Here is a 26,987-nt window from a genome sequence, read left to right on the forward strand (position 1 = left end):
TGCATGCTCCACAAACGTTCTGCCAGCAAATCACATCCTCACTTCCTCTCCACAGTATCTCTTGCTAGGACTTATCGTTTAAAAGTTACCAGCAGAATTCATATGTTAAGGCCAGAGCTACTCACTTGTAGAATAAGCAAAAGAGGGGCAAAATTGGTATTAATAAAAAAATTGAATTTGCTATTTCTAAACAATATGCAGAAAGATTAACATAAAACTATCTGACTTTAGGAGAGATATCTGGCTTTAGTAATTCGCCATAGGGTGTGGGAAGCAAGAGAAAAAGAAGAGAACATTCACTGCTTTGTGGTTTCATTCAGAACCTTTCTACACAAAGGATAGCTTTTATGACCTCTAGAAGATACTGGAAGCTTTCATTTCTAGTATCTCAGGATTATTTCCTCTACCCCTCTTTTTTTCCCATGCTAGGTTCAAATACTAACAGTTCTTGCCCTCCGAAGTCAAAGAGGCTGGCGCTGGAAGAAGCCTTTCTGCTTGGCTAGAAAAGAACTCCAAATAAACAGAAAGTTGCATCCTAGTCTGGGTCCTCATAATATGTTAATTTTGAGTTTCTTTTTCCTGATGAACTATATATATACAATATGCAGATCCTATGAACATAGTGCAGGGAATAGAGACATGTACGTAAGTAATAAGCGTGTCCTTATCAAGATACTGACATTTTAGACAAGGGGAAATCACTCAGCTGGTAGAGTGCCTGTCCCCACAAGTATGAGGACTTGAGTTGACTTACCACTTAGGTACAAAGCCAGAGGTAGTATGCAAACTTATAATCCCATTACTGACAGGTGGAAACAAATATATTCCTGGGGTTCATTGGCTTGCTAGTCTAGTCAAATCAGTGAGACTCTGGTACTAATGAGAGACAGTGTCTCATAAACCAGTTGGATGGTTCCTGAGAAAATCCTCTCTCACATAGACACCTACACACACATACACACCTGTTCACACATACTCACCTGCACACAAAGACACACATATATACCTATAGTCACACATATACCTGTGTGTGTGCACGCGCACACACACACACACACACACACACTGACATTTTGGTTCCCTAAACCCCCTTCCCTTTTCAGGAAGTGATGGATCCCACAAGGACAGCCATTATTCTGATGTCTGTTGCTCTTTATAGGAATGTGATTAGAGTGTGTTATATATAGGCAGATAGCTCTTCTGCATACTATGTTATTTCTAGTTTCTTTCACACAGCAAAATCATCTTGAGATTCGCCCTTTATTGCCTGACCATAGCTATGTAACATAGTTTTTCCCTCTAGTTTTATTTTCTAATTTTTCTCTTTATCATGGGTTTTCAATGTGATTTAAAGGCCAGTGAAAGCAAGAAGCCTTTGATTGAGGCCCTACCCCAGTAGCCACTGTGCCCCCTCCACCCACAGCTCATCCAGCTCACGTCCCTGTTACCTGCTACTCGATTACGAAGCTGCTGGCCACTGCCATGTGTGCTGCACAGGTGCCACCATACCCTTTCTGATGAACATCCTGAAGGAAGTCACCCAGCTGATTCTTAGTCCTAAGGCTGGTGGCTGGTTTTGGATGTGTGTTGACAGTTGATACGTATTTACTGTATAAATATAATTTATCATGTGTATTACGAAAAATAAAAGAAATGTGATTTAAAATGTCTCATTGTGATTCTCTAAGCCTTATTGGTTTAAAGTTTTAAAATATGTATTTTTTCCTTTAAATCAGAGTTGGGCTGGAGAGATTGATAGCTCAGCACTTAAGAGCATCTTCTGCTCCTGCAAAGGGCCTGTGCTCAGTTCTCAGCATCCATATGGCAGGCAGCTCACTATCATCTAGAACTCTATTTCCAAGGAATCTGACTCCCTCTTCTGGCCTTCACAGGGACCAAGCATCCCTCTGATACACAAATGGACATACAGGCAAAGCACTCAAATACATAAAATAAAGATAAATAATGTTAATCTTCAAAATCGTTTCCCCCGCCACCCACTTTCCAAACTCTGATGTTATGTACCTGCTGTCTCCTAGCTGTTGATTGGGCCACTGAGCCAATGACTCAGGATGGTTTTTATTGTGATGTGTGTCCATTTGCTGTCTTTCCCCTGTGGTGCTCCGTCTTCGGTGAACTTTCTGTTCCAGATATTTTATTTTTGGATCATAATTTTTCATTCAATTATTAAAAAATATTTTTATTGTTCTTCAGAGGTTTCCTACTGTTCTATTTGTATTTCTTTTGCTGTGATAAGCATTGAGATCATAGGTGAGGTGTGGGGAGCCTTATTTCATTATTGTGGGGAGTAAAGCAGAAACTCAAGACAGGAACGGAGGGAGAAATCATGGAGGACCTCCACTCTCTTACTTGTTTCTCTGGCTGCCTCAGCTACCTTTCTTATACAGCACAGGCCTATTTGTCTGGGGATAGCATTGCCCCTAGTGAGTGGGAGTCTCCTGCATTAATTAGCAATTAAGAAAATTCCCCACAGACCTGTACACTGGTCAATCCAATGGAGGCAACTCCTGAGTTGAGGTTCACTCTTCCCAGGTATGTCAAGTTGACAGCTAAAGCTGACTGACACCTTTGTTTGTGCATGACATCATCTTTACTTGTAAATCCTTGAATTTTTTTTTATAATTGCATTGGTAATTCTTATCCACTGTTTTAAACACCTATATTATCTTTGAGTGTGCTTCTATTGGTGGGGGTGGGGCTAAGGGTTCCTTGTTCCTTTCCTCCCTTATTTTCATTTTACTGTAATGCTTGTGATTTCTTGCTGAAGGGAATGCCTTTGAGTGTTCTAGATGAGTTTTAGCCTTGTTAGGATGTGTCTGTAGAAGCCCTTCCCCCAGGAAAAAGCCAGCACAGGCTTAAGGCATGATCATCCTGCTTCCTGACCTGAATGGCTGAGTCATCCCCCAAGAGTTTTATATCCTGGTTGACTGGACCTTTGATGAGTTTCAGGACAATTCAATCTCTGGAATCCCCATGATGCTCACAGCCCTCACTGGATATTTCACAGCTGGCTCGAGAGAGTCTTACCCTATCAGTGTGTAGTACAGCCTTAGGTTGAAGTTTTAAGAGGGCTTGGAATTGCTTCTTTTTATTTTTTTAAATTTTCTTCTATATTCTTTGGTTACATTCCATATGATTTTCCCTTTCCCCGTTCCCTCCTCCCTATAAGTCCCATAAGCTCTCTTCCCTCTGCCCTTTCCCTAATCAACCCCCTCCCACTGCTCTGTCCTGGTAATCCCCTATAATGCTGTATTAAGCCTTTCCAGGACCAGGGCCCTCTCCTTCCTTCTTCTGGGGAATGATTTGATATGTGAATTGTGTCTTGGGTATTCAGGGCTTCTGGACTAATAACCACGTATCAGTGACTGCATTCCATGTATGGATGACATTTTCCAGTTCCAAACATTTGCCTAAGAATTTCATGAATTCATTGTTTTTAATTGCTGAGTAGTATTCCATGTAAATATATTTGAGCCATGTTTGTCCGTGACTGGAATCCTGTTCAATAGGCTCCAAATGCGCCAGAAGTCTCAAACCTTGTTTGAGTTTTTCAGCCAGATACAAGTCCTTCTGCTTTTGTTTCCCTTTGGCAGTAGTTTAAGAAGTTTCCCCAGGGGAAGGAGAGAGAGAGAGAGAGAGAGAGAGAGAGAGAGAGAGAGAGAGAGAGAGAGAGAGACAGAGACAGAGAGAGAGAGAGAGAGAGAGAGAGAGAGAGAGAGAGAAAGACAGAGACAGAGAGACAGAGAGACAGAAAAACAGAGACAGAGAGAGACAGACACAGAGAGAAGACACAGACAGAGAGACAGAAAAAGAGCTTAATGTGGTGACTTGATTTATTTGCTTTATCTATCTATCTATCTATCTATCTAGTGACAGAAGTGTGGTATCCCCCTCTCCTGACTATAGCTTGATGCATACCTTACCTTTCAACATCTATCTAATTATTTTATAATTATCTATATGTCTCTTTCCCCCAGAAATGAATTGGCTGAATCTAGTGATTTATGTCTTCAGTCCCTTTTCTACATTTATGGGTGGAGAATCCTCATTCCACAGGTAAGTAGGTTATCTAAGAAAAGCCCAGGGTTCTGATGTACATGTTCAATATTGTTCTGTAATCAAAGAACACAATAAAAAGAGGAACGAAAGAATAATTTGTAAACCTTTTTGTAATCTCAAGAAATGAGTGGGCAAGTATTCACCAAGGACTGGAAATCACCACCGAGACTGCTAGCTGCTAGGCCATAAGGACAGGAGTTACAGATTATGGTGGTTTGAATGAGGATGCCGCCCTCCCTCCCCAAATAGGCTCACTTATTTAAGTGTTTGGTTCCTAGTTGATGGATTGTTTAGGAAGGATTAGGAGGTGTGGCTTTGTTGGAGGAGGTGTGTCACATAGGAATGGACTTTGAGGTTTCAAAAGCTCATGTTGGGCCCAGCCCTGTGCTTTATCTTTGCCTCCTGCCTGCAGGTGAGGATATAAGCCCTTAGCTGTTCCTCCAAAGCCATGTCCAGGGCCTGGACACACTCGCTGTCATGATGAACGTGGACAAACCTTCTGAAACTGAAACGAAAACAAGCTTCCAGTTAGATGCTTTGTTTTGTAAGTTTCTTTGGTCATGGTGTCTCTTCACAGTAATAGAAATGTAACTAGGACAGGATCTAAGCAAGAATGTTTAGAACCACTTTAGCAGAGTACTAAAGACTGATAAAAATTATTATTTAAATAAGATTCAAATAGAATGGCATTGGGGAATTCTTTGGGTATATGCCAAGGAGTGGTATAGCAGGGTCCTCTGGAAGTATCATTCCCAGTTTTCTGAGGAACCGCCAGACTGACTTCCAGAGTGGTAGTACCAGCTTGCAACCCCACCAGCAGTAGAGGAGTGTTCCTCTTTCTACATATCCTCACCAGCACCTATTTTCTCCTGACTTTTCCTGTTTTCTCCAGAACTTAGCCATTATGACTGGTGTGAGGTGAAATCTGCTCCACTATGTTCATAGCAGCCCTATTTATAATAGCCAGAAGCTGGAAAGAACTCAGATGTCCCTCAGCGGAGGCATGGATACAGAAAATGTGGTATATATTCACAATGGAGTACTATTCAGTCATTAGAAACAATGAATTCATGAAATTCTTAGACAAATGGATGGAACTGGAGAACATCATCCTAAATGAAGTAATCCAGTCTCAAAAGAACACTCATGGTATGCACTCACTGATAAATGGACATTAGCCTATAAGCTTGGAATACCCAAGACACAATGCACATATCAAATGGTGCCCAAGAAGAAGAAAGGAGTGGCCCCCGGTCCTGGAAAAAAGCTCAGTGCAGCAGTGTAGGGGAATACCAGGACAGGGAAGTGGGAAGGGGTGGATTGGGGAACAGGGGGAGGGAAGAGGGCTTATGGGACTTTCAGGGAGGGGGGATCCAGGAAAGGGAAAATCACTTGAAATGTAAATAAAGAATATATCGAATTTTAAAAAAAGATGCTTATTTTGGAACAGGAAAAAAAAGAATGGCATTTGGAAGAGAGAATTTGATGGGCATGCCTCCCTAATAAGATCTGAGAATAAGGAGGTATAACCCAGAAGGAAGGGTGAACCTTTCTCTCCACTCCATAGGACCTTGACAGAGCCTTGAGGTTTGCTTTGGGAATACCTGTAAAGGATAAATCTTGATGGCTATGGATCCCTGTGCTATCCCTTTCGTGTCTAAGTCTCTATTCTCATTGTTTGAGTATTCAAGTTATGTCCTGACACCGTAGATTAACCTGGCTTCCACGGCTTGATAAAGGTTATAAACTAGTCATGTGATTGAGGAAGTCCTGAAAGGAGCGCCTAGCCGTTCTTCATACTGGTTGGCTGCAGCCATAACAACCGTTTCTGCTTGACCAAAGGTCAGCTTCTGCACGTCTTTATGGCCTTGTTCACAGTTCAATGTTCAGTAGCATAAAACTTCCCAGGGAGATGCGGGTTTTACATTCACAACCAAGTGCCAGGCTTCCTTTCTAAGACCTGGATCCCAAATGATAAAGCCCCCAAATATTCTAAGATTGCTGCTGTTTTATCCCGGGGAGCTTTCTTCCTGAGAAAATGCCAACCACACAGAAAACGTTGATGTTCCTGTCTGGCTTTCTTACAAGCCTGGGCTCTGTTGTTGTCATCTGCTCCATTCTTGGGACACAGGCATGGATCAGCAGTTTGATTTTCTTCAGAAACACTTTCTCCAACGGTACCATTGTTATTACCTATGGACTTTTCCGTGGTACAAGTACTCAAGATTTGGATGAAGGCCTTCAAGAGCTGGACAAAAACTTTGAAGGTAAATGGCTACTCAGTTAGAATGGGAATGACAGGAATGGGTAAGATACACCATCCTATATTTGGGACAAACAGCCATTCAAAGCCAACCTCTTCAAAGTCCTGAGTTAGGCTATCATTGAACTAGCTTATAATTTTGAAGGTGTTTATTATGTTTTCAGATTCATGCCTCCAATTATCTTGTTATCTTTGGAGTCTAAACCATTCTATCAGCGGCTGGGTTTGAGCTGTACCTATCTGGTTTATTGACAAGTGAATTATTAAGTTAAAGTGTGTGGCAGCCTGATGGTGTTTAAGGGCCAGCAGAAACAGCATTTTATATGACATTGATCATAGGTTTTGACTTGGGGCATCCAGCGCCTTCCAGAAGTTTGTAAGTAATCACATGGGGGAAAATGTAAAGGAGAAAACATCCATATCCAGTCGTTTTCTCAGCTTCTTGAATTTACACTTTTGTATTCAGAGTATCTCATTGTTGGAAATGATATTTAATTCCTATTAATCCTGTTACTTATAGGATTTCCTGTTTGTTACTCATTTCTGATGTAATAATGTCTTGCTCTCAACAAATACAAAATAAACTATTGAGGATAAGTGGATGCAGCTAGTTGGGTTTTGGATTTTGAGAGCTAGCATTACGGTTCTTGAAAGGTAATAGTTACAATTATTCATTACATAGCATATAAGTGGACTTTACGTTGCGCAGTACAGGGTCTGTACAGCTGTTTTTTTTTCCCCCGGCATTTACATTTCTAGCTATGCACCTTATGTCTTGGTGCCCATACTCCAGGATAGAGTTCTAGCAGGTTTATGATTTTGTTAATAAAATGGTTTCTATAAATCCAGGGCAACATATCTCTGACCTCTCATGGTGTCTTTGAGTAGTAGGAAAAGCACATCTCCTCTGAGGTTTCAGCTGCTCCCCCCTCCCCTGGCAATAGCTACAGCCTTTCAGGGGCATGAAGAGACGTCCTTTACAACGACCAGGAGCTCAGATTTCAAAGTCCCCTTCAGCTCTGAGTAATATCATTTTCAAAACCAAAAAAGTACACTCTGGAACATTTAAGTGCTTGGGACAGAAGTCTACAGTGTTGACTTGGGATCAGTTGATTCCCTCTAAGACTGATGACCTCAACGGAATTCCTGAGTCTCTAATCAAGGAAGCCCAGAGAAGGGCAGGGAAGGTCATTGCCTACATGGCTGGGAGTGACCATTCTGGTGTCTGGAGAGGAGAGACAGCCACAGTCAGGGGGAGCAAAGCTTAGGATTGGTACCAGCTGAGACCTTCCCATCGGTGTAGAAACAGGCAGAATGTTTGTGCTGCCTGTCCCTGATTCTGTTTTTACCCTTTGCTACTGGAAAGCCACACTGTAACCTGCCCCCCCCCCAATCATCCAACCTCCCATTACACAATTGTTGGATGGCATCTAAGGGTCACTCAGAGATTATGAGACTTTTTCATACCTGTGACTATGGTAAGCACCGAACATGTAAACATTTCTCCCAGATAAGAAGTCATCCCTAGAACATGTAGGCAATACTAAGGATTGCCTGCTGCTCACCCTGTCAACAGGATCCAGTATTTACAGTGAAACATGTCCTGCCAGTAAGTCAGAGTTACTGTGAACATCATTAGCCAATCATTGGTAGCAAAATTAAACCTGTATAAAATTAAATATGCACTGTCCTGTTCAGCACTTAGAGATTGATGCTTCCCCTTGAGAAGTCAAGTGTGTTAGCATTGTGGCTAAGGCCAGGACACACTGAAATCCTCAGGCAGTAATTCCTATTATCAGACCCTGCATGGGGGAGGGGGGAACCTGATAATCTTGTGTCTATTTGGACTACAGAGGTTGTTTTTGTTGTTGTTTTTGTTTTTGTGAGAGAGGAGAATGGGCAATAGCCTTTGATTTAAAGGGTTAAAACCATCCAGCCAACCAGGGGTTAATGAATGGAGACGACACCCAGTCAGCTCCAGTCAGGAAACCTCCTGTTGTGGATCTGGGGTGACAATGAGATTGGCTGGCTGGATTGGTCCTGGTTTGTCTACTATCCAGATAAGTGACTGTTTAATGCTAGCCACGAGTCTTTACTATTTCTATTGTGCCGGCTGTATAATTTCAGTGTGAAATATGTCTTAGATAGTGATAGGATTTTCTCACAGTTCCTGTAGTGACATGCTCCCTGTCTAGGACAAGGGGAAGCTCCTCCTCTGAAGGGCACTGCCTTAAACCCATACAAGTTTCCACAACAGCGGGGGTGGGGTGGGAAGCACAGTTCTGCGGACTCCTGGGAGTGCTCACGCTCACGAGGGTTTGCCTCCCCATTCTGTCCAGTTTGGCTCTTGGTGCTTTATAACAGGATCCTGAATGAAGTTATCCCCTTGACTCTGAGACTGCTATCAGGGCCTAAGGGGCATAACATGTGCTATTTTCCCAGGCTGGCAGGAATGGGACAATGCGTCACTTGGATGTGGCATCACTCAGAATGTCATCTCCAGTAGTACTCAGCCTACACCCTGACCCAACCAAGTATCTTTATAGAATCATTTTGGCATTTCAATGAATGCTGTTTCTCTTCTTATAGCACTAGGTCTTTCTTTCTTTCTTTCTTCTTTCTTTCTTTCTTTCTTTCTTTCTTTCTTTCTTTCTTTCTTTCTTTCTTTCTTTCTTTCTTTCTTTCTTTCTTTCTTTCTCTCTCTCTCCCTTCCTTCCTTCCTTCCTTCCTTCCTTCCTTCCTTCCTTCCTTTCTTTCTTTTTCTTTTTTCTTTTCTTTTATTGGATATTTTATTTATTTACATTTCAAATGTTATTCCCTTTCCTGGTTTCCACTCAGGAAGCCTGATATCCCCTCCCCCTGCTTTTACGAGGGTGTTACCCCCCTACTCCCATCTCCCTGCCCTGGCATTTCCCTACACTGGGGCATTGGGCCTTCACAGGACCAAGGGCCCCTCTTCCATTGATTCCCGACAAGGCCATCCCCTGCTACATATGCAGCTGGAGCCATGGGTCCCTCCATGTGTACTCTTTAGTTGATGGTTTAGTCCCTGGGAGCTCTGGGAGTTCTGGTTGGTTGATATTGTTGTTTTGCCTATGGGGTTGTAAACTCCTTCAGCTTCTTCAGTCCTTTCTCTAACTCCCCAATGGTTGGCTGCCAACATGTGCCTCTGTATTTGTCAGGCTCTGGAAGAGCCTCTCAGGAGACAGCTATATCAGGCTCCTCTCAGCAAGCGCTTCTTGGCATCCACAATAGTGTCTGGGTTTGGTGACTTTAGATGGGGGCAGTCTCTGGATGGCTTTTACTTCAGTTTCTGCTCCACACTTTGTCTCCTGTGAGTGTTTTGTTCCCCCTTCTAAGAAGGACTGAAGCATCTACATTTTGGCCTTCCTTCTTGAGCTTCATGTAGTCTATGAATTGTATCTTGGGTATTCCAAGCTTTGGGTCTAATATACACTTATCAGTAAGTGCATACCATGTGTGTTCTTTTGTGATTGGGTTATCTCACTCAGGCTGACATTTTCGAGTTCCATCCATTTGCCTAAGAATTTCATGAATTCATCAATTTTAATAGCTGAGTAGTACTCCATTGTGCAAATGTACCAACTTTTCTGTATCCATTCCTCTGTTGAAGGACATCTGGGTTCTTTCCAGTTTCTGGCTATTATAAACAAAGCTGCTATGAACATAGTGGAGCATGTGTCCTTGTTATATGCTGGAACATGTTTTGGGTATATGCCCAGAAGTGGTATAGTTGAGTCCTCAGGTAATACTATGTCCGATTTTCTGAGGAACCACCAGACTGATTTCCAGAGTGGTTGTACCAGTTTGCAATCCCACCAGCAATGGAGGAGTGTTCTTTTTCCACATCCTCGCCAGCATCTGCTGTCACTTGCATTTTTGATCTTAGCCATTCTGACTGATGTGAGGTAGAATCTCAGGATTGTTTTGATTTGCATTTCCCTGATGACTAAGGATGTTGAACATTTCTTTAGGTGCTTCTCAGCCATTCGATATTCCTCAGTTGAGAATTCTTTGTTTAGCTCTGTACCCCATTTTTTAATAAGTCTCTTTCATCTTGGTCCCTTGGTTAGTAGACATGTGACATTTCAAACAGTCACATTAGCATGGCACTGACTTATTGTATTAGATAGTTTCCTCACATAGTGTGATCCAGATAGCAGAGGGTACCAAGGGCAGGTATAACCTTAAAGGCCTGTCCCTAATAATCTGTTTCTAGTAGCCAATCTGTGTCTCCAGAAATTTCCACAGCTCTTAAAACAGTGACTCAGGCTGCAGTCTGGACCTTGAAAACTTGACCTGGTGGAGAACATTTTAGTCAATCTATAACATCAGGTGTGATGGTTAACATTGATTATCAACCTGATAGGAACTAGAGTTACCCAGGAGACGAGCCTCTGGGCATGTCTGAGAGGGAGTTTCTATATTGGATTAACGGAGGTGGGAAGATCCACCCTAACTGTGGGTGGTGACATCTGGGCTGAGGTCTTAGATTGCATAACATGGAGAAGGTAAGCTGGTCACCCTTCTTCCATGAAATCACCATTGTTGAGGACTCTGCTGTAGCCATGAAAAGGTGATTAACACACTAGATGATTTTAAGACAAACCTATTGTAATTCTGGCTCTGGGTTGATGGTCAGCAGCCTTCCCTTGGCCAGATACTAGGCTGACACAAATGTAGACTATTACTTTGAAGCTGCTTGGTGGCAGGCTGATTGGAGTTGATTTATTGGAGACAGCTCAGGACTCAAGCTTACAAATGAACCAAGGCAGGCTTGGGGCAAGTGTAAAGCTTAGTGGTCTGTGAGTGCTGCACTTAGGCCAAAGACTATCACCAGTGGGTTGTCATCTGCTCTGGCTTCTCCTCAGTGCCCATTCTCCACTGGTTTCTTTGTGTTCTGTGAACTCAACATTGTACTGTTAAACAGAACAGAATTGAGGACATATATATAGCACAAAAACAAATGGCAAAGTAAAAAGTCAAATGGAGCTGATTTCTTGAGAATGTGTGAAGACTCCCTACCTCCCTGCTCTGACTTCATCTCATGTATCAGGATGTGTTTTCTGGAGAAGGGATTCTTATGCTTTTCCCATCTCAGAGATGTGAGCACACGGAATGAGGAGTTGGTGGGAATGATGACAACCAAACCAGAGGGCTTTGCCACTTTACTTTCAAGACAATCTCAGCAAGTGTCCAAGAGGCTGAGGCACTAGCTGTGACTTCCCTGGAGGCCCCAGGCCATGCTCTAAGGTCTGTTAGTACTGCTGAGAGGGCTTAAAAAGAGGAGGATGGGGGGTTAAGGGAGTGTGGCATGGGGAAGGGGATGCTCAGGCAGGCCCTTGCCTGGGCACCTCTGCCCCCTGAGGGACCACACACACAGGCATGGTATAGAATAGAGTTTGGTATAAAATAGAGTTTATTACGAGTAGGGGATGGGAGTTAGTGGTAGAGAAAGGCAGAGAGAGAGAGAGAGAGAGAGAGAGAGAGAGAGAGAGAGAGAGAGAGAGAGAGAAGAGAAGTGGAGTGGAGGCTGGCCATGACCATGTGGAGAGGGAGCCCAAGGGGCAGAGAGGTAAGAGTATGTGGGAGAGCGGAGAGCGAAGAGGGAGAGGAGGGGCAAGTAGCCCCTTTTATAGTGGGCCAGATCTCTGGGGCAGGGCATACCTGGCTATTGCCAGGTAGGTGTGGGGTGGAGCTTAGACAAAACACCAACAACTGTGATGTCCATTAATGGAAGCTTTGCACTGGGTCAGGTCTCTGGTGGCCAGGTGTCTGAGGTGGGAGTGGAATCTGTTTCCACCCACAAAACCAGTTTTAATTACTTCTGTTAAAGGCAATTTAAGGAAGGAAGAGCTTGTCTTGCTGGTCACATTGCATTTGCAAGAGAGAGAGAAAGAGAGATAGAGAGAGAGAGAGAGAGAGAGAGAGAGAGAGAGAGAGAGGAGAGAGAGAGGAGAGAAAGAGAGGAGAGAGAGGAGAGAAAGAGAGACAGATAGACAGACACACAGACACAGACAGATAGACAGCAAGAGGTGAAAGCTAGTACTCAGCTTGCTTTCTCCTTTTTATTCAGTCCAGGTCCTCCTTTCATGGAATGATGCTCTCTTCATTTAAGGTGGATCCTCCTTAACCTAATCTAGAAACTCCCTAGTAGTCATGCAAAAAGGTTTATTACCCTGGTGATTCTAGATCCTGTAGGTCAACAATAAGTGTAACTGTCACATTCAACAGTCTATGGACTTACAGAAAACAAGACCTGGAGGTTGAAGACAGTTCGAAGGCGGGACCTGGATGCCTAAATCCTGCCCAGAGGGGAGCTGGGTGTCTGGATGGCCAGCTGAGGCGCCTGCTGGCTGGGTGCTCATCTCTGTGCCTCTTTCTGGGGCCGCCAGAATGAGGGCAATTAGCTCCAATTGTGAGGGGACTCCTGATGCAAAAGCTTGTCCCGTGAAAGAAAGAAAGAGAACAGCATGTATCTGCTAATTTTACGGGGAGGGAGCAGCTGTCAGATGCTGCCAGGGTTATTGTTACTGCACTCCAGCTAATTCTCATCAAACCTTCAGCTATCATTGTCTGAGTTCCGAGGCAGGGGATGAAAAGACATAGCTGTCATATCTAGGTGGCAAAGAATTCAGAAATAATTTTTTTATAGTGCAGTAGTTAAAATTAAGACGAATCACCCCCCAAGTATGTAGAAAACTATGAGTCAGCAGCCCCAAAATTAACTCTCTCTTTGGAAAATTATGTCTGCTAAATCTTATTGAAAGTCAAGGCAGAGCTGAACTTGATTGTCATCTTCGTTTTCTTTTTGTGTATGTGAGTGTCACGTGTGTGTGTGTTTGCACGTGTATGCACAAGTGCTTGTGCATAAGTGTGCACATATACATGAGGGCCAGAGGTCAATGTCTCATCTTTTTGTCTCTTAATTTTATGTGCACACGTATGTATGTGCGTGTACAAATTTATGTGTGCCACATGAATGTAGAAGAACAAGGATGCCAGAAGAAGGTATTGGCTTCACTGAAATGGGAGTCTCCACATAGGTGCTAGAAACTGAAGATGAGCCCTCCTCAAGAGTAAGCATGCCTAACTGCCGAGCAGTCCCTCCAACCCCCTCCTCCTGGCTTTTTGAGACAAGCTCGCTAATGGAACCTGGGCTCACTGACTTTGCCAGGCTGACTGGCTAGCAAGCTCAAGGCGTGCTCTTGTCCCTGTCCCCCAGAGCTGGGGTTGATTACAGGCTTCTTTTTAAAATATGGGTTCTGGGGGCATTGAACTCAGGCCCGTATGCCTTCAGGGCAAGTGCTTCATACACTGAGTCCTTCATGGTCATTTTTAATGGAATATTCCTCTTGCAAACAAACATCTACTTACACCTGTAAGTCAGTGTGTGAGGCAGAGATACTCAGAATTCCAGGAGTTTGGGACACAGAGTATGTTCCTCACACTCCAGTTTCTGTTTTTGATTTAAATATCTAAATTATTTTCTTGATTACAGAACTCTGCCAAGGAGAAAGAGAGGGTTCTTTTGTCCCCAGTCACTTAATTTTGTTTGTTTGTTTGTTTGTTTTTTCAAGGCAGGGTCTCTCTGTGTAGCCCTGGCTGTCCTGAACTCACTTTGTAGACCAGGCTAGCCGCAAACTCAGAAATCTGCCTGCCTCTGCCTCCCAAGTGCTGGGATTAAAGGCGTGTGCCACCACCGCCCGGCTCCCCAGTCACTTGAGATCGCAGGACCTTTCCTCCTGCCCTGGCTGCTGGGGAAGAGGAAGTGGATCCACCTTGCGTGATAAATGGCTGACCCAGCCGCAGGAGGCAGCCTGGATGCTAGCTGGGCGTGTCTCCCTAGCTCTGCTGCTTTTCCCCTAGTCTCCTTCTGACATCACCTCCCTCCCATTTCAAGATCAGCACACGCTGACAGAAGTCACTGAAGAGTTTAGTCACCGTAACCACAGCCTATGGAAGCTGAGCTTTGCCCTGTGCGTCTGAGGCATGAACTGCTCTACACCCAGGGTGCCGGGTCATGGTCCACTTGCTGTTGAACTTGGTTCTCTTTTCCTGGAGTTCTCGAGGGATGCGTGTCTTCGTTTGTCACATGCTGCTGTTATCCTCCTGTCTCCGGCCCTCTTCCCTGCACATCCCTTCACCCTTGGAGCCAGTGCACTGTGTTGTTGCTCCCTTCAGGCCTCTCCCTTGCAAAAGGCACCTGCTCTGGGCTCAGCCTCACACCACTCAGGATACCTTCTCCCTCTTCATGGGGGACTTCTGCCACCACCCAATATTTTTTAGTCACACCCTTCTTGTGCCTACTTTGTCTAGTAGGAGGACATTGCAGATTTAGAAAAATAAATATGAGGATTTAAAACTGACTATGTCTTGTCCACCACATATTGCTTAGCCCCAACCCTCCCAACTTCTGACTTCCAGTCTTTCTGCCTTCTCTTACCCAGTGAAGAAAAACCTGGCTTAAAAATAAATGTTGTCTTTATTTATTTACATTGTATGTATTTGTATGTATGGGTACATGGGCACACACAGAGATCAGAGGAAATATTCATGGGGTTCAGGTTTTTTTCTTTATGCCTTCAGGTCCTAGGGATTGAACTTCAGCTAATGCCCTTGGTAGCAAACAGCGTTACCCAATGTGCCACATTGCTAGCCCCAAGCCTGGGTTTTAATGGTACCACTACATCCATTTGCTTCATCTCCTGATATCTATAAAAGTGATTTTATTAATGATATGATTGCTGGAGATATTTTAAGATTAAAAACATTATTTTGTTAACAAAATATGTTCTCACCCAAACAGAAGTGAGTCCATACATATCCTTACATAAGGTAGATGTGAGATGGGGTCCTGTGTAAGATCACTCAGAATCACAGTTCAAAGGCAGGGAATGGAATCAACTCAGTGAAGACAATGCCTTTAAAGATACATTTACTTCATTTTATGTTTTGCCTGACAATATGTATATGTACTGTGTGCCCACTGAAGCCAGAAGAAGGTGTTGACTCCTCTGGAACTGGAGTTACAGATGGTTGAGAGTAGAAATCAAACTCATGTCCTCTTAACTGCTGAGCCATCTCTCCAACACCCCAGCCCCATTCCTTACACAAGTCTCTCCATCATACAGGGTCTCTTGTTTTCCTTGAATGATCAGAAAGAAGACACAGGTGCTTAGTGTGCCGTTTAGAGTGAGCATCAGAGCGGGGGTTGGGGGTGAAATCTTGGGCCCTCGGAGCAGGGCTCTATGCATGGAGAAGGGAAGGAGAGGGATGCCTTGCAAAGAGAGGGTGCTGATGGCACATGGTAGGACATGGTTCAACAGATGTGTTGTTGTTTCTACTGTCCCAAGGAGCTCCCAGCCATACACACCCCTGGAAATCCAAGTCTACCAGCTAGTTCCTATTCTTTAAAGCTGTGCTGCGCTGAGGCTGTGACTGTCTCCACATAAAAACAGGAAGAGGAAGAAAGTCTTTGGCTAGTTCTTACTCACCCCTCTGTGGTTATTATGGCTTACAGCTCTCAGTGATTTTTTTCTTGCTAATGTTGTTATAGTCAGCACCACAATCTATTTCCCTGACTGTCTTTTCCTGGGGACATCACAGACTATCTCAAAACACAGACACTGACAACCATTGGAAAGCCCCATTGTACTTAGGAAGAGCACACCTGTCATGTCGGGGCTTTCGTGAGTAGAGCAGGAGGTGGAGGAGCTAGGTGCATGGAAAAGGGCTGCTTGAGCTCAGAGGTTCTGAGGATCTGATGGCTCGCAGCACAGGGCACCTCCACCAAGTGCAGATCCACTCTGCATCTTCTTTGCATTTAAGACATGCAAATGCTGTTTTGTTAAGTGCTTTCAGCTCGGAAGGAAGTCTGAGGGCTAACCAGAGGGTTGTGTTCCCAGTTGCCTCCAGTGTTAGAGCCCTGGGAAGGTAGAATTTGGACCCTGGGAAGGCACCTGGATTTGTTCTATCAAGAAACATTTTTCTGCTGGGTGGTGGTGGCACACGCCTTTAATCCCACCACTTGGGAGGCAGAGGCAGGTGGATTTCTGAGTTCGAGGCCAGCCTGGTCTACCAGTTCCAGGACAGCCAGGGCTACACAGAGAAACCCTGTCTCAAAAAGCCAAAAAAAGGTGAAAGATTTATACGATCTGAAGATCCATCCTTGTCTCCTTGTACTAAGCTCAAATCCAAATGGATCAAGGACCTCCACATAAAGCCAGACACTCTGAAGCTAATAGAAAAGAAATTGGGGAAGACCCTTGAGGACATCGGTACAGGGAGAAAGTTTCTGAACAGAACACCAATAGCATATGCTCTAAGAGCAAGAATTGACAAATGGGACCTCATAAAATTACAAAGTTTCTGTAAGGCAAAGGACACCATCAAGAGGACAAATCGGCACCCAACAAATTGGGAAAAGATCTTCACCAATCCTACATCAGATAGAGGGCTAATATCTAATATATATAAAGAACTCAAGAAGTTAGACTCCAGAAAACCGAACAACCCTATTAAAAAATGGGGTACAGAGTTAAACAAGGAATTCTCACCTGAAGAAATTCGGATGGCGGAGAAGCATCTTAAAAAATGCTCAACTTCATTAATCATTAGGGAAATGCAAATCAAAACAACCCTAAGATTTCATCTTACACCAGTCAGAATGGCTAAGATTAAAAATTCAGGAGTCAGCAGGTGTTGGAGAGGGTGTGGAGAAAGAGGAACACTCCTCCACTGCTGGTGGGGTTGCAAATTGGTACAACTACTCTGGAAATCAGTCTGGCGGTTCCTCCGAAAACTGGGCACCTCGCTTCCAGAAGATCCTGCTATACCACTCCTGGGCATATACCCAGAGGATTCCCCACCATGTAATAAGGATACATGCTCTACTATGTTCATAGCAGCCCTATTTATAATTGCCAGATGCTGGAAAGAACCCAGGTATCCCTCAACAGAAGAGTGGATGCAAAAAATGTGGTATATCTACACAATGGAGTACTATTCAGCCATTAGAAACAATGAATTCATGAAATTCTTAGGCAAATGGATGGAGCTAGAGAACATCATACTAAGTGAGGTAACCCAGACTCAAAAGGTGAATCATGGTATGCACTCACTAATAAGTAGTTATTAACCTAGAAAACTGGAATACCCAAAACATAATCCACACATCAAATGAGGTACAAGAAGAAAAGAGGAGTGGCCCCTGGTTCTGGAAAGACTCAGTGAAACAGTATTCGGCAAAACCAGAACAGGGAAGTGGGAAGGGGTGGGTGGGAGGACAGAGGAAGAGAAGGGGACTTACGGGACTTTCGGTGAGTGGGGGGGCTAGAAAAGGGGAAATCATTTGAAATGTAAATAAATTATATCGAATAATAAAAAAAAAAAAACCAAAACTTTTTTCTATCTCCGCTGTCCACTCTGGGCTAGCACCTTTGTGGTCTCTTCCACAGCCCCTATTCTCCTGCTTTTTTCTCTGTCAGCTCATCCTGCCTCACTACATTCTTCTAAGCCATAGGGTTTATGGGATCCTCACTGCACAGGGGTTTGTACAGAAACCCATCTTAAGGGTTTCTGCCAGAAGCAACTAGTTCTCAGACCGAAAGGGAAGCAAGGGTGATGGAATTGCCATTATCCTACAAGCAAGGTTCTGAGGGCAGAGATCACTGGTAAGGAGGTTGCAGGTATTTAGGACTTGAAAACTAAGATAAAACATCTACCTTCGGTACTATGGCTACAGAGTCAAGGAAAGCCACTGACCGGCCAGCCATGAGGGATTCTGTTACATTTTTATGTGTTTGTGTATGTTTCTCTGCATACATATGCAGGGAATGGGTATATGCAAGGGCACACACATGTGTATATGTGTGCATGTGGGGATAAAAGGCCAACTTCAGATGTCATTCTTTGGGTGGTGCCCATCATGGTTATTGAGTCAGGGTTTCTGGTTGAATTTGGAGCTCACCAATTCAACTAGACTGACTGTTCCGTGAACCCCAGGATCCACCTGTCTCTGTCCTCTCCCCAACACTGAGATTGCAAGTGTTCGCCATGTCACCTGCCTTTTTTGGGTGGGTTCTGGGGTTGGAATGCAGATCCAGGGCTTCTACATCAAACACATGACTGACTGAGCCATCCTCTGAGCCTGCACAGTCTTGCGCTTGCAGGAAGAATGTCTTACTGCTTCCATCTCCGAATCCATGCCTTCTCTAGCTTGGCTGTGCTTGGATTTGTATTTCTACACTGTGCACTCACCAAATGTTGCCTTAGTTTTAGGGATATTGAGTAATTCTTCCCAGAAGTCTCTGCATCTGGTGGCCATCCTATTCCTGATCCTGAGTCTGGCAGCTTCCGTGCTAAGTTCGGTGTTTACCTTCTACAACAGCATCAGCAACCCTTACCAGACGTTCCTGGGACCCATGGGCGTCTACACCTGGAATGGACTCAGTGGTGAGTTTCCTGAGAAGACTCATGTACACATACATGCATACACATGTACACATGCACACATAGGTGTAACACATGCACGCAGATGCATACACATGTATACTTAAGCGTACACACATGCACATTAATGCATGCTCATGAACACACATGCACATACATTTGTTGTCCACCTTGCCTTCATAAGGAGTAATGTGGACTCCAGAGTTTCCATACCTGGGTGGCCACAGAGCCAGGAAAGGATGCCATCTGGAGCCAACACTCTTGTGAGCTAGAGTGCTGTGTGGTTTCTAGGTGATTTTTTTTATTTTGTGTCGGGGGTGGGGAGGATGATGCCCAGATAGGGAGTGGATTTTGTTGTGACTTAGGCAAAAGATTCTCTGGTTGGTTTTGTCCATGTAATTCATCCCCTACATTTGCCCAGTGGGACTGATGCTTAGAGATTAAGGGACTTGGATGCGAACCCAGACATAAGTCCCCAGTGTCAAGGGCCCTCCGTCTGGCCCCAGAACTTGCTCACTGCCAGGATACACAGTGCATTGATCTTAGTTTCACTGATGGGACATGGAACTAACAGAAGCAGCAGCCTCAGGCATGGTTGAATTTGGAGACCATGTTGTAGGAACTCTGCTTCCCTTTATCCCCACATACAGTGATTTCTCAGTGTGTGTCCTGTGGCTACACAGTTGATTCAATCCTCTTGAAGGTCAGATGTGTGTACACACCGTGGACTCCAGCAGCTTTAGAGGAAAAGCCCATCGTTTTCCAGGAGTCAGGAGAGTGTCCTAGGCCCACTTCTCATGGGCTCATCCACTGACATGACCTGATCAATCTCTGAAGCCAAGATAGATAAATTGACCCATTTAGTTGGCTAAGGAGACTTGTCCATACTGGAATTGGGCCCAAGGTCGGCTATTCTCTAGCTATAGAGGCACATAGGGGAGGAGGAGTGGGTTCACATAGAAGGGGAGATGACAAGAGACCAGGCTGGGCCGATACTGCCCTGTCCGCAGCCTGTGGGGCTTACAGCTGGTCCCCTTGCTCTTCCTCTGCAGAGGAAGACAGGCTGACTTCCTGTCTGTGGGGGAAAACAGAAAAAGGAATCTGAACAGTCTCCCCTCAGCCCTGCCTACGTCTAGCCAACAAAGGACTATGTTGTGGTGAGAAAATTCCCCACACTTGCCTTCTGCCTCAGGGGTTTATTGTAACACAGAGGGAGAGGCTCTGAGGTGGACAGGAAAACCACCTGTAACAGCTACGTAAGGAGAAGTTATGCATTCTGACTTGGATCTGGAGGTGGCCTTTAGGAAACCCCAAGAGTTGGAAGTAGCCTGTCCCGATGCTCAGTAAACTATATTCTGTGTTTATTTGCCCCCAGAAAGCTCTGGTTTTCTCCCCTTATCTGAAGTGTTACAGAGTTTAGTGAAAACTTGGTTTGCAAGAGTCTGATCCTTCAGAAAGGTCTCTGTACAGCGCTGACAATGTAGCTTCCTAGCCTTTGGGCCACACTGACTGGAGGGCTGAATCCAGGCCAACTTTAAGACCCTGGGGCCAATGAGAATGCTACAGTCTCTTGAGGCATTAGGCTTGCGGCTCTCCTGGGATACCAGGTTGTGAGCTGGCCCAGTGGGAAGAACAGGAAATGGGTTACCTGGTTCATTTCTGGTGGGAAGAAACAATAACACAGCCTGAGGCTTGTGCCCTGACATCTCAGTGCACATTGGCCGAATGTGGTTGGAGTTGGCCTCAGGGGATTTTAAGGTAGCTAGAGAGGAGGTTGGATCCAGACAACTGTCTACACAAACTGTCTCCTCTGACATATTGTTCCTCAGCCGGAGAACACAGGAACTAATGAGCACCATGACCCAGCAGAGAAGGGCTGCTGGCCAGAAGCCCATGCCCCTTAGCCTTTAAGAAGCGCTTCCCTCCCCCAGCCTCTTTTTATCTACAACCCTGGAGAAACCCTGCAGCTAGCCAGGCCTAGAGATGCAGGTTTATACTTACAACTATTGGAAGGCTGAGACAGGAAGATCCCCCAAGTTCAAGATTGCCTGGCTGCAGAGGGAACTCAAAGCCCTATTTTCAATATAAATAATGAAGAGGGCTGGTATAAAGTGCTCACTTACTGTTTTTGAGGTTCTATATTTAGTTTCCAGTACTGCAGGACAGAAGGGTGGTGACTGAGGGAGGAAGGGAGGGAAGGAGGGAGAGAGAGGGAGGAAGGAAGGAAGGAAGGAAGGAAGGAAGGAAGGAAGGAAGGAAGGAAGGAGGGATATTCAGTTAACCAGGGCAGTGTGAAGCCCATGGCTCCAGGCATCTGCCTTTAAAGTGCTAGAATAGGCAAGGTGTCTGTGTGCCAGCCTTTCCCTGTGCAAATCAAAGCTCTAGACAGCCCACTTTAGGATAAAGGCATTAACCTTGTGTACGTTTCACCCTTGATGATTAATTAAGCTTTTATAAGAAACTTCACAAGAGGAAAATGAAGGATAATGAAGGTGTGAGAGGGTACATCAGAGGAGCGAGACTTTTGTTCATGCAAACAATTAAGAAATACAGCCATTATTTTGTGGGTGAGGTGTGTCATCAAGGGTTGTTCAAACACTCTCTTCATGCAACCCCCACCCCTAATTAGCTTCCCTCGGAGGACCATTTGGGGAGCTTCCTTGTCATTGGGTGAAGACACAGTTTGATGCCTGAGAGTTCACTGAACTGTGCACATTTTGAGTGCATCAGCATATTAAGGATCTTAGAAGGACTCCATCTTGGGGATTCCTCTGATGTATCAGATCCCACCTGGGCATGAGCAACCATCCTCACCTTATGTTCCTTGAAAATAATTTCTTTTTCCCCCCCAGCATTACTGGTATATGAACCACCTGCCCATACATTATTCACTGAAAGCACACGGTTCACTGGGTTTTGGCATGTTCTTAGACACTGTAGACATCACTAACCATCATTTTAGAAATATTCCCACCAGCTCAGAGAGAGATCTCATATCTCCTGGTTACAATCTGCTTCTCACCCTGCCTAAACAACTGTAAATCTGCTTTGCTGTGGCTACTGCCTGATTCAAGGCCACACTTGGCAGAGTCCTGCAGAGTGAACACCTGCAGGAGCTGTCTAGAGCTTCCCTGAGTCCAGGCCCAGCATCTGAGAGCCTGCGCCTTGCTTGCTCCTGGCAGGACTCACTCCTCACAGCTGGCCGTGTGCCTGACCCACTGCCTTCGCCTGCTCTTGTGAAGATAGCTTCTTTCACCTGTGATGCCAGTGCTTGTTCAAGTCTTGTTTGTCCATTCATACTTCCTCATACATTGACCATGCCCACTCTCACTGCCCTGTCTACTCACTCACACCTGCTACTTATGAGACCTTAGGGCACAAGCTGTGTGGTAGACCAGCTGCCCAATGATAGGCTATGACAGGATCTGAACCCATAGGTCAGATACTGCCCAGAATAATATTTAGTATTTCATGTCTAGAATCTAGTTTTTATCTTACATCTTATTTTTACATTGTCTTTCATCCTGAAATACTGTAGAATTCCATGTAACTATTCAGTAAACACCTTTGGATTATATATCCCATAAAGAAAATAAGTGATGTTACAAATATATCTGGGTGGGGGTAGGGGTGCAAAACACAGCTGGAGAGATGACTAGGCAGTTAAGAGTGACTGCTGCTCAATCAAAGGACCTGAGTTCGAATCCTCCCAGTCCCTATCCTGTGGGTGGTTCACAATCACCTGTAATGCCTGTTCCAAGAGATCTGATGCTCTATTTTGGCCCCTGTTGGTGGATTCCTACAGGTATATATATGTATACATTGATACAGACATATGCTCATATACATACAAATAATTAACTTTACAACATAAATCACAATGAAAAGTAGATCGCTCAATGGGTAAAGTCATTGCTACAGAGAAATAAGGACCAGAGTTCAGATCCCAAGCACGGAAGAAAAAAGGCAGAGATAGGGATAGGGTGGGCACACATCTGTAACCATGTCCCGGGTGGGCAATGAGGTGGAGACAGGGGGGGCTCTCCGAGGCTTGTTGCTCAAACAGGGAATTTCAGGCAGCTTCAGTAGGAGACTCTGCCTTCTCTCCAAAAAAAAAAAAAAAAAAAAAAAAAGGAAAAAGGAAAAGAAAAGATGGGAACTCTAGAGGAAGACAGCTAATGCTGTTCTTTGGCCTCCACATATGTGCACATACATGTATGCACATTCAGACATATATGTCAGAAATGCACACACATGTATGCACATTCAGATACATATGTCAGAAATGCACACACATGTATGCACATTCAGACACATATGTCAGAAATGTGCACACATGTATGTACATTCAGACACATATGTCAGAAATGCACACACATGTATGCACATTCAGACACATATGTCAGAAATGCATATACATGTATGCACATTCAGACACATATGTCAGAAATGCACACACATGTATGCACATTCAGACACATATGTCAGAAATGCACACACATACATACACACATGCATGGACACAAATAATGCTATTGCATTGGGTGTTACTTATGAAGCTCAATCTTCTTTGCAGCGTCCTTTGTGTTTCTGACCATGGTTCTGTTTGTGGGGAATGCCGAGTCCAACCGTCTCTCAGAAAATCTGTCCCAGAAGCTTTATCCAGACATCATTACCGAGAGAACAACCAACACTTACAAATACTCGTTTTGGCTCATCCTGCTTGTCATCCTTCTGAATATTGTCACCGTGGTCATCATCGTTTTCTATCAGAAGGCCCGATACCAGCAGAAGAAGCAGCAGAGGAAGCCAGTGGAGTATGCTCCGAGGGACGGCATTTTATTCTGAGTCCTGTTTCCTAGCACATTTACACACAGCCTCTGCCAAACTGGCTCGCTCCTCTGGACACTTCGCGGCAGGGCAACTGCCAGGTGCCCCAGCTTCTGGAACCATGACATCATGGACTTCCGACAGACGTTGGTGCATGTACTTCTTTCTCCATGGACATCCCCCTGAAAAGAGTTTTCTCCGAAGATCAGGAAAATGAGTGGGAAGGCTATGGTCTAGAGTACTCCACAAGGGGGTGGTCTGGAGCTTGCAGGTCCTTCTCATTTGACCTTACTATCCACAGTAATAAAGGTCTGTGGGGTGTTTTGCCTTTCCTGTGACTAGATTAGCAGACGGTAGCCCCTATGACTTTGTCCTCTGGATTGGTCAGGCATTTCATTCCATGATAAGTATAAAGACTACTTTAGGTAGAGAAGCACTCTGAACTTGTTTTTCCAGTCAGAAATTAGACACAGAAGGATAAAGAATGGGATGACCTCGTGTTCTGGTCCCTTGGTGACTGTCATGGTTTCCAGGCTTAGTTCCTTTAAAGAGGGCGAGACACTTGTAGAACTTGGGTCTTGGGAAGCTCTGCATGAACAGGTTAGAGGTAAAATATGGTCTCTTCCGGTAAATAGGAAGTCAGCAAAATAGCAAAGGCACCATAATTTATTCTTCATGTTTTTCCAGTACGACACTTCCTTTAAAAATATCTAATTGAGAACCCTTCAGCCTTGACTATTCCATAGGCTGACACAGTGAAAACTGACAGGCCTGAGAAGTGACCCCTTTTTCTGTGTTGATGGAGTCTTAAAGCAGTAGTTCTGTGGTGGATCTCATGAAGTTCAAAGATAAATGGCCTTCAACACTCAGAGATGTGAGCCCGGTTCCCACAATGTTGGCAGCAGCGTGCTGGGGTCCTCACCCTGTGGCGTTTTCTACTGGGCAGACAAGACGGGCATTTAATAAGCTCTTACTTGACTCCAATTAAAGCTGTTGCTTAGGGTTGGGGGGTCATCATTGTAGAACACTAAAGTGCCTAGCGTGTGACAGGCCTGGGTTCCATCTCTACCTCCGTAAAAATGAAACAAACATGGAATGACAAAATTGAGCTTGTGTTTTGAAAGGATGGGTCTCAATCATGCCCTACCTGAAGTCCTACTAATTCAAGATTACTCTTACCTACTAAATTATTAAAAGTTCACTATACTTTATTTTGCTTGTGTGTGTGCATGCACATATGCCATGATGTGTGTGTATGTGTGTCTTTGTGTATGGAGGTCTGACGGCAAGCTTCAAGAGTGGATTCTCTCCTTCTACCATGATGCCCGGGGATCAAACTCATGTCATCAAACTTGGTGGCAAGCACATTTACCCACTGGACTTTGTGGGTCCACTGCTAAATTATTATAAAGTTTGGGTTTGAGAAGCAATGGCTTAGTGGGTACAAGTGCTTGTCACCAAGCCTGATGACCCTGTCCATTCCTTATCACCTGCACCGTGTAAACAAAGAGCTGACTCCTGCAAGTTGTCCTCTGACCTCCAGGTGGCATGTGCATGCCCATAGACACAATCATACTTCCCTGTACAAGATACAAAATAAATGCACGTATATAAAATAAATAAAATTTAAATGACTCCGTCTTATTCATCTGAAAAATGTGGGATATATTTTAAAAATATTATAAACATAAAAAATTTAAACTCTAAGTCTAAAAACATTTATATTCTTTGAAGGCCTGAGTTTTCTATGGGATTTTTTTTTTTTTTTTGATAATGTGGCCACATAATAAAGAGGGAATGATGTGAGTGTGGCCCTTGCCTGTGATCCCACCTATCAGGAATCAGAAGATTGCCACAGCTTTGAAGTCATTCTGGTATGTTGGGAGCTCTAGGCCAGCAGAGCTTCATAAAGAGACCATTGTGGATTAAATGAGAAATGTCCCCCATCGGTTCAGGTATTTGAATACTTGGTGTCCAGTTGGTGGCCTTGTTTGGGGGTGTTACACTACCTGTAGGGGGTGGAGACTTGCTAAAGGAAGTATGTCACTGGGGTGGGCGTGGAAAGTGCATAGGCTCATCTCTCTTCCTGTTTTCTCTCTCTGCTTGCTGCTCCTGGAGTCGGCCCTGCCAGTTGCCACCACCACTCCTTGACATTGTAGACTCCCTTCTGGAATTATGAGCCCTTTCCTTGTAAGTTGCCTTGGTCATAGATTTTTATCTCAGGAACAGAAAAGCAATTAATACAGACGCTCTTGCCTCAAGCCAGCAAGCATACAGACAAAAACCACTACTTTGTCTTATGATGAGGTAGGTTATAAGGTTCATTCACATTTTCAAAAGAAAGAATATCAAACATTATACTCACCAGAGGTATGGGTACAGGACTTTGGGAAACTGAGACAAAAAGATGAAGAATTCCAGGCAAGCCTGGGCTACTTAGTAAGACACATGGGATTTAAAAGAAAAGCAAAGAGAAAAAAATAAAAAATATAAAATAAATGAGATATTATGCTCACTGACAATAAGAACATGGCAGGTAGGATAATAACTTCAGAGAAATCAATAGTTTACACCATATCAAAAGGATTGGACTCCCCTCATCAGCCAATGCTTACAAAGCACTGTGGGAGGTAGGTTGTAAGCTGGAAAAGCTGCCAGCATCAGAATTTGGTTTTATTATCTCAGCAATCATAAGTTAGGCAGAGCTGGAAGCTGTGTCCTCTTGGATACGACATCAAGCGTGTGCAAGTATTCTGTAGGGTGTTTCTAAATCACAGTCCTACATCCAGCCTCTGTGACCATCATTTTGGGCACCCTCTGAATGTCACATTGAAATTACAGGTGTACACCTCAGCCTCCTCTAGCCTTCTAAAGTCACTCAGAGGCCTGAGCACTGAGAAGGGCAGGCTATGGCCCTCAGAGTCGCTTCCCACACCTACCCAGTGCTCCTCATCACCCTCTTTCTCTTCCATGGGAAGCAACCCACGGACGTCTGTGTGGACTTGAAGTCAGTTCACCATGGCCTAATGTCACATCTTCTATAATCCAAATAAGCAACTGGCCCGATCTGTAGAAAACTAGGCTGACATTTCAGCTGGGAGAGGAGTGGGTCTCCCTGGTCTCTTAGCACCCCTGTCCTCTCCCAACCAGGCAACCCAGAACTCCAGAAACTTGGTGTTCTGTTTGGGGAGATGCCCTCAGGCAAGGTCACCAGACAGTATGTGGAAGCTGACCCTTCATGCAACTGAAGAGATGTCCTATAGCCCAGGCGTCTTAACTCTCTCAGTATCTGGATGTCTGGCTGTCATGACTACATTAATCAGTAGCTTTGCCATCTCAC

The 26,987-nt window shown here is 44.4% G+C and overlaps 1 protein-coding gene across 1 annotated transcript; it reads left to right on the forward strand.

Annotated features, from left to right (window-relative positions):
• The first annotated feature begins 6,118 nt into the window (after positions 1 to 6,118).
• On the forward strand, positions 6,119 to 23,665 carry Clrn3 (clarin 3). Its single transcript, XM_052174427.1, has 3 exons — positions 6,119 to 6,347; positions 18,641 to 18,820; positions 23,394 to 23,665. Exons 1-3 carry the CDS (start codon positions 6,119 to 6,121, stop codon positions 23,663 to 23,665), a joined length of 681 nt encoding a protein of 226 aa, XP_052030387.1.
• Positions 23,666 to 26,987: the final 3,322 nt, after the last annotated feature.

The sequence above is a fragment of the Apodemus sylvaticus genome, chromosome 1, assembly GCF_947179515.1.
Source record: "Apodemus sylvaticus chromosome 1, mApoSyl1.1, whole genome shotgun sequence".
In the NCBI taxonomy this organism is placed as follows: domain Eukaryota; kingdom Metazoa; phylum Chordata; class Mammalia; order Rodentia; family Muridae; genus Apodemus; species Apodemus sylvaticus.

Coding starts and splice junctions, on each gene's coding strand:
- Clrn3 (XM_052174427.1), top strand. CDS start 6,119: ATGCCAACCACACAGAAAACGTTGATGTTCCTGTCTGGCTTTCTTACA. Junction 6,348..18,640: donor GCTGGACAAAAACTTTGAAG/GTAAATGGCTAC, acceptor ATGTTGCCTTAG/TTTTAGGGATATTGAGTAAT. Junction 18,821..23,393: donor CACCTGGAATGGACTCAGTG/GTGAGTTTCCTG, acceptor TCTTCTTTGCAG/CGTCCTTTGTGTTTCTGACC.